The sequence below is a fragment of the Phascolarctos cinereus genome, unplaced genomic scaffold, assembly GCF_003287225.1.
Source record: "Phascolarctos cinereus isolate Bilbo 61053 unplaced genomic scaffold, phaCin_HiC Scaffold_9;HRSCAF=440, whole genome shotgun sequence".
NCBI lineage: Eukaryota > Metazoa > Chordata > Mammalia > Diprotodontia > Phascolarctidae > Phascolarctos > Phascolarctos cinereus.
Window position 1 is genome coordinate 198,004,417 of NW_027556402.1, and position 13,739 is coordinate 198,018,155.

General features: G+C 40.6%; 1 protein-coding gene across 1 annotated transcript in view; it reads left to right on the plus strand.

Annotated features, from left to right (window-relative positions):
* Nucleotides 1–13,739, plus strand: part of ZFYVE28 (zinc finger FYVE-type containing 28) — a 214,067-nt gene that overhangs the window by 186,026 nt on the left and 14,302 nt on the right. Inside the window, exons 10-11 of the mRNA XM_020992212.2 lie at nt 1,463–1,579; nt 2,655–2,759. Of these exons, the coding sequence (XP_020847871.1) occupies nt 1,463–1,579; nt 2,655–2,759 (222 nt within the window). The remainder of the gene's footprint in view (nt 1–1,462; nt 1,580–2,654; nt 2,760–13,739) is intronic.

Here is a 13,739-nt window from a genome sequence, read left to right on the forward strand (position 1 = left end):
AAATTCATTCTAGGGAGTGAACTTACGTGAGTGGTGTTTTAGAAAGATTCAGTTTTCATCAGTGTAAGTTAAATTGGTGAGTGTAGCTACTAAAGTCGGGGGAACAATAAGGAGGCTAATATAATAATGTAGTATGAGATAGAAGGCAAGAGCTTGCATGGCAGTGGTGGAAATAGGATCATGAATTTAAGAGCTGACGCAGCCCGAGAGGCCACCTAATCCAACCCCCTCTTTATTTTATAAGGGAGGGAACCAAGACCCACAAAAGTTAAATAAATTGCAACCCCAGTAACTTTGAGCCCCCTTATCTTACAAATGGAAAAACTGAGGCATTATCATGAAACATGCTTATGTTACTATGTATATCATGATAATTAATTGGTATTTTGTGTCACTTAGTAGGGAGGCCTGTTGCTTATACACTTCTTAAAATGTCCTTTCCTCTCATTTCAGATTATCCAAACCCTACCTTTCTACCCATCCTCTAAGGCCTAGGTTAGATTGCCTCATCTTCTTTGCTAGAAACAATCTCTCCTTCCTCTGAACTTTCATCAGACTTTGTATCTCTCTTATTTTCTCTATTTCCTTCAGCTTTGTTGCATAGTTCTTACATCTCTTCCATTAGATTGCTTGCCTTTGGATATGTTATCGTCTAGCATAGTGCTTGACTCATCACCGGTATTCCATTCATATTTCATGGATGGGCAGAAGCATGAGTAAATGATTGAATCATCTGATCAGTGGTTCATTTGATGGGTAGTAAACAGCAGTTGACTTAGGATCAAGATGTAGTTATCAAAACAAGCAGGGGAAACTGCTGGATAGGTCAGGACAGATAGCTAAAAGCCTCTGATTTCTGCACAGCCCTGTATCAGATGCAAATATAATCTATACATATATGTGTGTGTGTGTATATGTATATATATATATTTGGAATATATATATATATATATATTTGGAATATATATGTGGAAGGGCATCTGGCCAGACCCCCTCATTTTACAGAGATGCTATGTAACACAAAATAGAGCTGGGAATTAAATCTGGGTTTTCTGAATCCAGATTCTAGGTTTATACCATGGTGCATATCCCCTACTTATGGAATGATGGAAAGAAGGAAGGCCATTCCTTTTAACCCCAAAGTGGGGTATGTTAGTATTTACTGATGAGGATCTGGATAATGTCTTAACATTTTGCTTAATTAGATGCCATGATTTTTCTTAATGGATCCATGGGGTAAAAACAAAACAATAACCTTTCCTTTCTCTCCACCCAGACGGATCATTCCCCTCAGTGGGAATAGTGGAGACTCTTGTCACCATGACTGTTCTAAAGGCGTGTTATCCTTGTGGTTATGAATGCAAAAATGTAATTTTTGAAACCTCATGAGAATGCTTTATTCTCCATCATTGATTTGATGTGAATAAGTAACTAGTGTTCGGTTTCTCCCCATCTCTCCAAGGTGTCGCTGATCAACTGCAAACAAATTACGCAAGTGATTTACGAAGTATTCTTAAGACCTTATTTGAAGTTATGGCAACTAAGCCAGACACAGAAGATGGGGAAAAGTTAAAGAAAGGTAAGTATTGTGAATGAAATGTTTATTTCCTTCATAGCTCTGGAGTATCTGTGACAGGAATTTGAGTCATACAGAAAATCCGTATTTTATGGCCCTTATTAAAATAAGTCTTTAGATTGCAATGCTCTTATATATAATAAAAAATGTTTCATCCATTAGAATGGCAGCTCTGAGAACAAGGACTGTCTTTTAAAATTTGTATTCCTAGCACTAAGTACAGTGCAGAATAAAAAAAAAGTCAGTGCAGAAAAGCACTTAGTAAATGCTTTTTCATTCATTCATTCATTCATATTTCTGGAGGTGCAAACTCTTTTAATCAGCATATCTATGTCTTCAAATCGTTCTCAGTCATATTGTTTGAATCCTTATTTGACTATGAGACAGAAATGCATCCCCAAGCTTTGTGGTCATATGAAAACATACAGCCACCTAGGACTACCTCATGCTAGTTTCTCAAAACACTATACGCATACAGATAATACATAGACATATAATAGATCGTAATGCTAGTGGTAACTTTGATTCACATAGCATTTTTAGATTTACAAAGTGTTTACAAAGAGAATACAAATATAATTACACTTATTTTGCAGATGAAGAAACCAAGTCTCAGAGAAGTTAAGTGATTTGCCTTAGTAGCATAAAGCTAGTAAACATCGGACCTTGGCCATGAGCCCAGATTTTCCTAACCCTAAGATCATTAGTGTTCAGGGAGAAGATCGTATTTATATATCACAGACTTTCCAGGTTCAATGAGAAGCAGATAAGAAGATGCGAGGACCAGATTCCAACCCAGATACTCTGTAAGTCCAGCGGCCTTTCTGCTACCTTACCATGGCTGTCCTGAGACAGCATTTTATTTCGGAAGACACCCAAAGCCTTCCTTTCACTCTGGTTCTCTTGAAACCTCTAGAGGGGGCTATAACATTTGGGGCATCCATCCCTGGAGTTCACAAAGAGTTTTTAACTCCTGACTCCACACTCACTGCTGTTACTTTCCATTTGTTTACTGCAGAGGATGAATTTCTTACAGACACCTATCACCGTTTTCAAAGTACTGTCCTTTATTTTTCAGTAAATCAGAATTTAAGAAGTGCAGCTCTGGAAGACTGTGCCCTTTGCCAGGAAACAATATCTTCTTCTGAACTTGCAGCAAAGGCAAGAGATGGAGATTTTGAAGGTACTTGGGAATTTCTGTGAGAGCCAGTGAGGGAGATTCCAGAGGGTGGAGGGAACATTGGGGGAGGGGACAGAAAAGAGGAACAATGTCTAGCTTCATGAGTATAGCTTAGTAGAAGCAACAGGAAAGCCCATAATCATAAATTTCAGAAAAAAATCTGTTGTTCAGTTCCTTTTCAGTCATATCCAACTCTTCATGACTCCATTTGAGGTTTTCTTGGTAAAGATACTGAAGTGGTTTGCCATTTCCTTCTCCTGCTCATTTTGCAGATAAAGAAACTGAGGCAAACAGGTTAAGTGACTTGCCTAGGATCACACAGCTAGTAAATATGTGAGGCCAGATTTGAACTCAGGAAGATGAATCTTCCTGACTCCAGGCTGGACATTCTATCCACTGCCCCATCTAGCTGCCCAAATTTCAAAAAATAAGAGGTGCTATTTTGATCTACCTTATGAAAACAGTAGTCTTGGGAACAGCTAGGTGGTGCAATGGATAGAGCACCGGCCCTGGAGTCAGGAGGACCTGAGTTCAAATGTGGCCTCAAACACTTGACAAGTTACTTAACCCATTGCCTAGCCAAAAAAGAGGGGGAGAGGGGAGAGAGGGAGAGAGAGAGAGAGAGAGAGAGAGAGAGAGAGAGAGAGAGAGAGAGAGAGAGAGAGAGAGAGAGAGAGAGAGAGAGGAGAGAGAGAGAGAGAGGAAGAGAGGAGAGAGAACGAACAATAGTCTTTAAGCCACAGAGGATGCTGAAGAGTAATGCAGACTGAGCTCTCTATCATCCCATGAGCCAGAGGCCCTCCTGAGCATGCTAGGATTACTCACTTCCCTTTGCCTTCCTGTAGGCCCTAACAGTCCAGTCCTCTGCAGGGTCATTGCTTTCCCTTTGTAAGCAACTCTGTCTTCTCTTTCTTTGTGGACATGTGCCTTGATTTCTTTTCAAATTCAGGACCTCACAAAATATCATCATTGCCTCTAGCAAAAGAAGGGAATGAAATACTCATGCTTTTCTCACAGCCTGAGGGTAATTACCAGCTCCCAATTTTAAACCAGGAATATATTGATCTCAGTTTCTTGCTAGGCAAGCAAAGTATAATACCAGTCTCTGCCACCAACCCCTCTCACCATCTCCCCTTTCTCCCCAATTGTCTCATATTAGCTCCAAGACCTAATTCTGCTGACCAGATAATCTCTTGTCTAAGAACAGGGAAATACTTTATCCCCCCTTACTCCACACACAAGGTCAATAAGTAAATTAGAAATGTTCAGGTATGTTGGCTGATATTTTATATTGCTGTTAAAAAGCTTGGAAACCAAAGTATGCATTTACAAAGAGAGGGAAACAAAAAAAGTTGAAGTGAGCAGAGAGCCCTTAGGGACCCTGGGCTTCCTCTCAGGAGGAGTCTGGATGCGAGGGAAGAAATGCATGAGCTGTGTCTCCTCCTCTCCATCCACCACCAGCTCCATCAGAGCCATTGGTGTTCACTGGACTGAAGCTTGTGCTGCCTTCTTCTGTACTGCTCCTCCCACAAGCACAGCTGTTTTCCTCCGCCTGCCTCACATCTTGTTTGTCATGACCTCTGCCTCTTTCTTGCTTGTCTAGCTCAGTTGGCTTCTTTCATTTCCATGTCGCCCTACTTGTAAGCCTCTTCCCCCAAGGTCAGCCCTTAGGGGTATTATGGGTAGTCAGCTTCCAGGTCAGTGTTGAAAACCCCTTCAGAGCTTAGAGAATGTTGAAAAGGAGCACTGCCGCAGTCACACAGCCCCATCTGAACTTGCTCTGTGTCAGAGCCTTTTGGCAGCTCTCCGGAAGGTGGGTGACATTCCTTCCCAGGGCTAGAGTATTGTGAAAGAGGAAAAAGTAAAGTTATGGAGAGCAGGCAGCATCTGAAAACCAGGTAGGAAACTGGCCAGGTGGGAACTGGACTGCTGAGAATAAGGCCAGCTTGGCCTGCAGCAGTCAGACTCAAGGTGGTTTGTTTCAAGTTTAAATAAAAGCATTTGTAAAACCCTCAAAAAACAGGCCTCCTTTTGTTCCCCTTAGGTTAGCTCCTTGACAATGGGCTGGCACTGACCACATTGGCATGGCAACAGTTGGTGTGCCCTAGATAGGGAGGTTTTATGGCACAGAAATGCCCCTAAGGTTAATGACACACCTGGGGCAGGAAACAAACCCAGAATTTTTTTCGGACTGTTCAAGATGTTAACTGATGAGAGCTTTACTCCCAAAATGTAGAGTTCCTCCCCAAGCCTCAAATCAGTGCACAGACCATTAATTGCTTCTTCACAAAGACTGAATTTCCCTTTGCCTGGTGCTGCTACTGAATCCCTTTGGACATGCTGTGATCCCACTCTCCAGGGCTCCTCAGTGAAGGGCTGGGCAGAAGTCTAGCTCTCATCTCCAAAAGGCAATCTCCAGGTTTTACTGCTTCCATGTCTGGTGCTACAGAGAGATGTGCTACCATTTGATAAAGAGTACTGTCATTCAATTTCCTCTGTTGGCTCTGCTCCATGTACATGTGTGCCAGTAAAAAAAAAAACCTCACTAATGTGGCGTCTGGCATGGTGGAAATGCATGCAGCTGAACAACATAAACATTTTGGAAACTGGAATAACCTGGCCTTAATTCATAGGTTATGTTTAATTTTACAGAGACAGACAATGACAAGGTAGTGTAGTAAACTAGAAAGAGCCCTGCTCTTGCTTTTGGAGTCAAGAAGTTTGGATTTTATTATCATTTCTGAAACTCACTATACAAACTGGGCAAATCTGAGCCTGTTTCTTCATCTATAAATGAGCACTGAATTCAACAATTTCTAAGATCCTTTGCAGTTCTAATTCTTATGGTCTCATGATATTTTCTGAAAGTCACTCTTTGGTGTTTTTTTTTTTAAATCAGCCCATGCTGGTGAAAATTTAAAGAGAAAAGCTGCAGTTCTCTGCAGCTTTTCCCAAGAATTGCAGATTGATAGGTTAGGAAGCTACTATTAGTATTGGGCATTTCACCTGCTTTGTTTTTAACCAGGCATAAACTCTTAGTGTCTGTATGCGTTGGGCTATGTACAATTCAAATATTGCTTTGGAAAGACTGATTTGGGGAGGGTACCTACCCACTAAATGCCAGAGAAGAAATATGTTCTCCTTAGTTCTGATCCTTTTAAGTCATGGAAGAGTTACAGTTATCTTAAGGAACTGAGAAAATAATTCTAACACATGGGAAATTACATCATTATTTTCAGGTGAAATTGTTGGGGGGAAGAGGCAGCAGAAAGTGGGGAGGGAAGCAGACAGTATACATTTTTTAATGTGATTTGTAGCAGTCAAAATAAAAGGTCTTTTTAAAAAATGCCCTAAAAGCAAACGAAGTTATATTGCAGTGCTGTGTGCCAGAGATACTGTTTTGTTCCTCAGGCATGTTTTCACAATTGTTATTATTTTTTTCTTTCCAGTAAACAGAGTAAAAGATTTCCCATGCAATCTCTCTGCATTAATCCATTTAAAAGTGTAATTATATAAATATGAAAAAGCTTTATGGAGGGAATAAGATTTCAAGGCAGATAAAGTTGAAAATGACTCAATAATAATTTCCAAATAATTTTTCTATCGTGCCAGGATCACTGAAAATGTTACTAAGAGCAATAAAGGAGGCCCACGTTCTCAGACATAGAAATAAGATCTGAAGGGAAAACATATGCTAGAAAAGAGAAGAGCAAGTACAGGGAAGCAAAAATGTCCACTCCAGCATGTGTCATAGGTTAGCCTTCTTTTGAAAAACAAAATGTGAATATGTTTTGAAGTAAAAACTGAGGATTTTTAGCTGTAAGATAGAAGCTTTCTTTGGCACATTCCAGCAACTTGAAATATTACTTACACTCTGATTTAGATTTTTAATAAAGAGAGTCATTTGTATTGATAGTTTTTATGCTAACGAGACAAATAGCATTACCTTTTGAGAGGAGAATTCAAATCAGATCTTGCCGATGGGTGTACCATTTGTTTTTCTTCTTTCCATATCCATTATCGTCATTCTCCAAGTATGTATCACTGGATCTCAAAGTTAGATGGGACGTCAGAGGCCATTTAGCCCAACACATACTTAAATAAGAATTCTTTCTGTAAATTCCAAACAGGTAGTCATCCAGGCTTTTCTTTCAGATCCCACTAACTCTGAATGCAGCATGTGCACTAGGAATTGTTAGGAAGGTTTTTCCTTAAATAACACCTGAAGCTGCTTCTTTAAACCTTCCATTCTTTGCTCCTTGTTCTGTGCTCTAGGACCAAACAAAACAAATCAAATCCCTCTTGTCTATATCAGTCCTTCAACTACTTGAAAACTGCTCTCATGTTCCCCTAGGTTTTCTGTTCTCCTGGTTGCCCTTCTCTTAATGCTATCCAGCTTATCAATGCCCTTCCTAAAAACTGTATTGCCTAGAATGGAACACTACAGATGTGGTCTGACCAGGGCAGATTGGATCGTCATCTCCCTAGTCCTTGACACTGTGCCTCCCTCACTCTACATCCTAAGATCTCATTATTTTGGGGGGCTGCCATATCACGCAGTCGGCTCATATTGTTCTTGAAGACAACTAAAACCAATTTATTTCTAGTCAGTCCTCTTCTATTTTGTACTTGTGATGTTGATTTTTTTAACCCAAGTATGAGACTTTATATTTTTGTTCTTTCAATGTCATCTTAATAAATTCAGCTCTGTACTGGAGGCTATGAGATCTTTTTTGGAACACTATGCTGTCATTGAGTACGCTGTCTGCAAATTTGATGAGGATGTCACCATCTATGCCTTTATTCAAGTCGTTAATAAAAATGCTACACAGCCTGGTGCCAGGCACACAGATTTCTGAAGCTCTTCACTGGAAAGAAAGCCACTTCCGAGATGACTGAACACATTAATGGTTACTTTTCAAATTCAGCCATTCATTTGGTTTCAAATCTACCAAAATGTACTTATCATCTAGCCTACATTTCTTTTCTATGAAAATAACAAGAGATTTTGTCAAAAGCTTTCCTATAATTTAGGTAAACTATAGCTTCAGCCATTATCCTGATCTGCTGATCATATAACCCTGCCAAAAAGGGAAATAAAGTTAGTCTGAATGACCTTCTCTCAAAGAAGCTAAACTGACTCTTTGTGATCACAACTCTCCTTTTCAACATGTTCACTTACAATTTATTTAATAATTCTAAAACTTCGGCGGAGCCAAGATGGCAGAGTGAAAGCAGTGACTTGCTTGAGCTCTCCCCCAAACCCCTCCAAATACTCATAAAAAATGGCTCTAAACAAATTCTGAAGCAGCACAACCCACAAAAAGACAGAGTGAAACAAATTTCCAGTCCAAGACAACCTGGATGATTGATCAGAAAGGTGTATACGCGCTGGGCTGGGAGCGCAGCACAGCATGGGCACGCAGGCCACAGCAAACCTGGAGCAGGCCTCAGAGGACTGAATCGCAGGCAGCTGTGGAGGTTTGCAGACTCCTCAATCCACAAATGCCAAAGACAGCTTAGAAGGTCAGTGGGAAAAGTCTATTTCTGTCGGTGGTCAGAGAGGAAGGCGGGGTCTCAGCTCCATTCCCCAAGAGCCTGGCCCTGGGAGGGGCCAGCTGCTTCCCGAGCTTCCTGCCCACAGCCTGAGGGGGAATCCAGTGGCTGATCAGAGAGGGACTGCAGGGATCTCTTTGCCAGTGCTGAGGCAGGAATCTCTTGCTTTGCCCGTGTGTGGATCTGGGTCACAGTTCTGGGCGGCAGTGCTGGGGTGAGGAGGAACGCTGGCTTGGTGGAGCTTGTAGTGGCTGTGAAGAGGAACCCCTCCTCACAGTTATGGGACAGAAAGGAATACTTGTGGTCACAGGCCAGGAAAGGAGTAAATACCTCACCCCTTATCATACCACCTTGGAAGAACTGAAAATTTACAGGTCCCTACAAGTATCTCTGAAAACAGCTACACAAACCCCTGAAGCTTGGGACAATACACTCTCCACATTGGAAGCAGACTCTTACCTTAACAAGGAGTTTAAAACTCAAGTAATTGGCTGGGATCATGAGCAAGCAGTGCAAAAAGAGTCAGACTATATTATCTTACTTTGGTGACAAAGAAGATCAAAATATACAACCAGAAGAAGACAACAAAATCAAAGCTCCTACATCCAAAGCCTCCAAGAAAAATATGAATCAGTCCCAGGCCTTGGAAGAGCTCAAAAGGGATTTTGAGAAGCAAGTAAGGGAAGTAGAGGAAAAACTGGGAAGAGAAATGAGAGTGATGCAAGAAAATCATGAAAAACAAGTCAACAGCTTGCTAAAGGAGACCCAAAAAAATACTGAAGAAAATAACACTTAAAAAACAGCCTAACCCAAATGGCAAAAGAGGTCCAAAAAGCCAATGAGGAGAAAAATGCCCTAAAAAGAAAAATTGGCCAAATGGAAAAGGAAGTCCAAAAGATTACTGAAGAAAATACTTCCTTAAAAATTAGAATAGAGCAATTGGAAGACAGTGACTTTATGAGAAATCAAGACACTGTAAAACAAATCCAAAAGAATGAAAAATTAGAAAACAATGTGAAATATCTCATTGGAAAAACAACTGACCTGGAAAATAGATCCAGGAGAGAGAATTTAAAAATTATTGGACTATCTGAAAGCCATGATCAAAAAAAGAGCCTAGACATCATCTTTCAAGAAATTATCAAGGAAAACTGCCCTGATATTTTAGAACCAGAGGGCAAAATAGAAATTGAAAGAATCCACAGATCTCCTCCTGAAAGAGATCCCCAAAGGAAAACTCCTAGGAATATTGTAGCCAAATTCCAGAGTTCCCAGGTCAAGGAGAAAATATTACAAGCTGCCAGAAGGAAACAATTCAAGTACTGTGGAAACACAATCAGGATAACACAAGATTTAGCAGCTTCTACATTAAAGGACCGCAGGGCATGGAATATAATATTCTGGAGGGCAAAGGAGATAGGATTACAACCAAGAATCACCTACCCAGCAAAACTGAGTATAATCCTTCAGGGGAAAAAATGGTCATTCAGTGAAATAGAGGACTTTCAAGCATTCCTGATGAAAAGACCAGAGCTAAACAGAAAATTTGACTTTCAAATACAGGACTCCAGTGGAACATGAAGAGGTAAACAGGAAAGAGAAATCATAAGAGACTTATTAAGATTGAACTGTTTACATTCCTGCATGGAAAGATGATATTTGTAACTCATGAGACCTTTGTCAGTATTAGGGTAGTTGAAGGAAAAAAATTATATGTATGTATATATAGATAGATAGAGGGCACAGGGTGAGTTGAAGATTAAGGGGTCATATCTGGAGAATAAAATTAAGGGATGAGAGAGGATGATACTCGGAGAAGAAAGGGAGAGGTAGAATGGGGTAAATTATCTCACACAAAAAAAACAAAAGAAAAGTCTCTCACAGTGGAGGGGAAACAGGGGAAGGTGAGAGGGAATGAGGGAATCTTATTCTCATAGGATTTGGCTTAAGGAGAGAATAACATACACATTCAATTGGGTATGGAAATCTGTCTTACCCTACAGGAAAATAGGGGGAGAAGGGGACAAGAGAGCAGGGGGTGATAGAGAGGAGGGCAGATTGGGAAAGAGGGTAATCAGAAGCAAATACTTCTGAGGAGGGACAGGGTCAAAAGAAAGAATAGAATAAATGGGAGGGCAGGATAGGATTAAGGGAAATAGAGTTAGTTTTTCACAACATGTCTACTAAGGAAGTGTTTTGCATAACTGCACATGTACAACCTATATTGAGTTGCTTGCCTTTTCAATGAGGGTGGGTGGGGAGGGAGGAAGGAGGGGAGAAAATTTGGAACTCAAAGTTTTAAAAACACATGTTTTAAAAAAAATGTTTTCACATGCAACTGGGAAATAAGAAATACAGGAAATGGGGTACAGAAGTCTATCCTGCTCTACAGGAAAATAGAAGGGGAAGGGGATAAGAGAAGGGAGGGGGGAGAGATAGAAGAGAAGGCAGACCAGGGGAAGGGGTATTCAGAATGTATGCCATCTTGGGGTGGGGGGAGGGGTGAGAAATTTGGAACTCAAAAAGTTGTGGAAGTGAATATTGAAAACTAAAAATAAATAAATTTATATTAAAAAAAAATTCTAAAACTTCACCAGGAACTGAAGTCAGTCTCAGTGACGTATTTTGTGGACTCCACTCTCTTCTCTTTTGGAAATCAGAACAAGCTCTTGCCACTTTAATTATCCTCTTCTCCTTTCCTTCTCTTCCCCCTTCTCTCTCTGTCTCTCCCATACCCATAAAAGCTATAGCTCTTCTCCTTTTTATAGTTAAACTCCTAGAAAAGAGTTATCTACACCTGTTGCCTCTTACTATGCAACTTCAACTTTGCTCTTCAGGGTTACCAGCTGCTAAATCCAGTGCACTTGACATCTACAACTTTCAACTGTCAGCTACATCCTCTCCCAAATAATCTCTTCTTTCTTGAATTCTGGGGTCCTGTTCTCTCCTCTTTTTCTCTTACACATCTGCTTGTTTCTTCTTAATGTTCTTTGCTAGATTATCATCCATTTCCATCTCCTCGATTGTAGGTGTCCTCCATAGCTCACTCCTGGACACTTGTCTCTTCTCTCCCCTAATTAGGTCTCATCAGTTTCCACAGGGTTCAGTTAATAACTTAGTTCAGATTATTTCCAAATCTGTCTCTCTAACCATCATCTCACTCAGAAGGTCCAGTCCTACATCACAAGCTGCTGGCTGGACATCTGTCTGGTTGAACCACTGACACCTCAAACTCACCATGAAACTCTTTATCTTCTCCTTTAAATCTATCCCACTTCCAAACCTCCTTACCTCAGTGGAGGGCACCAACATTCTCCAAGCCTTTCAGGTTCACAACCTTGGAATCATCCTTGGTTCTTTCCTCTCCCTCATCCCACATATCTTCAGTGTCTACCTGTTGCCTCTGATATAAAATGCAAACTCCCCAACCTGGCATTTAAGGCCCTCTGTAGATCTGTTTCCTCCTCCCTTTCCATACTTATTTTACATTGTTTGCCTTTCCTCATATTCCAGCTGACATACTGGCTGCTCCCCTAACTCATCAATTCATCTCATGCCTTCTTGCCTTGTCCATGTCCGAAACCTGCTTCTTTACCTACATCTTAAAATCCTTAGCCTCTCTTGGAGCTCAGCATAGATGTCATCCCCTTTAGAAAGAGATGTCAGGCTCTCTCCCTCCTTAAAGTACCTTGTGTTCACTTACTGTTGTATACATTATATCCTTCCTGCATTAGAATATAAACTTACTGAAGTCAAATTGAATGGAATTAAATTGACTAACCACACCAAGCTGCCCAAGGGGAAATTGTGATGGACTGAGAAATACCTGGAGCCTTGACTTGAAGTTTATTGCTCCATCAGTGTGTTCCAGCCTTGCTTCCTTTGACTCTGAGGCATCTCAAACCAGCCTCCATGGAGAGCTTTACCACCTACCTTACTCCCTTCCCCACCCCCTCCACATAAACATACTCGCATTGTTTTCTGTGATCCTCTCATCCTCATTGAAATAAGGAAACTCCTAGAACCCATTAAGCCATGCTTTATGACTGACCAGAGGGGGTCACTGAAGCATTACCTATAGCTTAACACAAACTGTTCTGCAGGGCTCTAGGCCCTACATGTCATGGGACCAAAGTTGGTAATAGAGCCAAGATGATGCTTTGGCAGTGTTGAGGACCTCCGCTAGGGTCACCATCTGCCCCTCCGCAGGCCAGCCTGGCCAAATCAAGTTTAATTTGTTCCTTCCTGGAAGTTCAGTTAAATGCGTTTAGTCCACCTTTTCCACCACTACCTTTGAAACAAAACATGCTAGACTTGATTTTTATCTTAATAAAAAACTGACTTTTTCATTGGTCTTTTTTTCTGCCTTCTGTGTTTTGATAAATTGGAATTTCTTTGAGGCTGCTTAAAAATCATCCTTCCATATGTTATCACCATATTACCAGTAATTTTTTTTTAAATTACTTGTCTCTTGTGTTTACCTAAGATTTTTAATAATTTTCCAGTATCACATTGATTCTTTTATCTAAATTATTTAATGAAGAAATTATTTTTCCCCTTTTCTGTCCACATTTTGTTCTTTACTATGGATTTTTCTCTCATTAAATTCTTATTTTCCATTAAATACTTTTTTTTCTGCCTTTCTCATTTGAATAATAATTTACCCTTAGCCTCTCAGTTCACATGTTCCTCTCTTCTCCGTGTTTGCTTTCCTGAGCTCTCAAATGACTAAGCCTTCTCCCTTGCAGAGCTATTTGGCATAAAGATAGAATTCTTCCTCTTCCTGATACACACTTTATACTGCTTGGCTGATCTCAAAAGTCCTTAAAGAGAGGGCTTCTGAGACTGGGGATTCGTATGTTTCCATTTTTTCCTGCACATGGAGTTCATGGAACTTAATGGCTTAGGCACAAAGGCATAAAAAACCAAAAACAAATACCATCGGTGTTCAATGGGCACAGCTTCCAGCTCTGTTCTAAGGTTGTGCCTGCAAGCTCGTTCACAAAGCTGGCTGCATCTCACATCATCTTTCATTTTATCCTCTCACAGAACTTATGCACAGTGAGTATTTTTGAAAATTTGTTGCAGAAGAGGGCCTGGTAGCCCATCTCCTCATTATTAGCCTCAGAAATCTACCTGCCACAGACAGCATAGCTTCCAAGAAGGTCTAGGATGGAGTGTTCAAGAAACAAAACAGGGTCAAAGGAATGTAGAATACTACAAGATTAATTGTTTTAGAGTAACCTTGAAATCCCGGAGTTAGCTGCTGTTTCCCTCACAACAGAAAAAGATGTGATGGCAATTTGAGAAATTCATCAAACATTTTAAATATCTGCTATGAGTAGCAGAGCATGGTGGGGTAGAAAGGGCACTGAGGCTGGAGTCAGACGACCCTTGTTGGTATCCTCCCTCTGATGCCATCTGTGG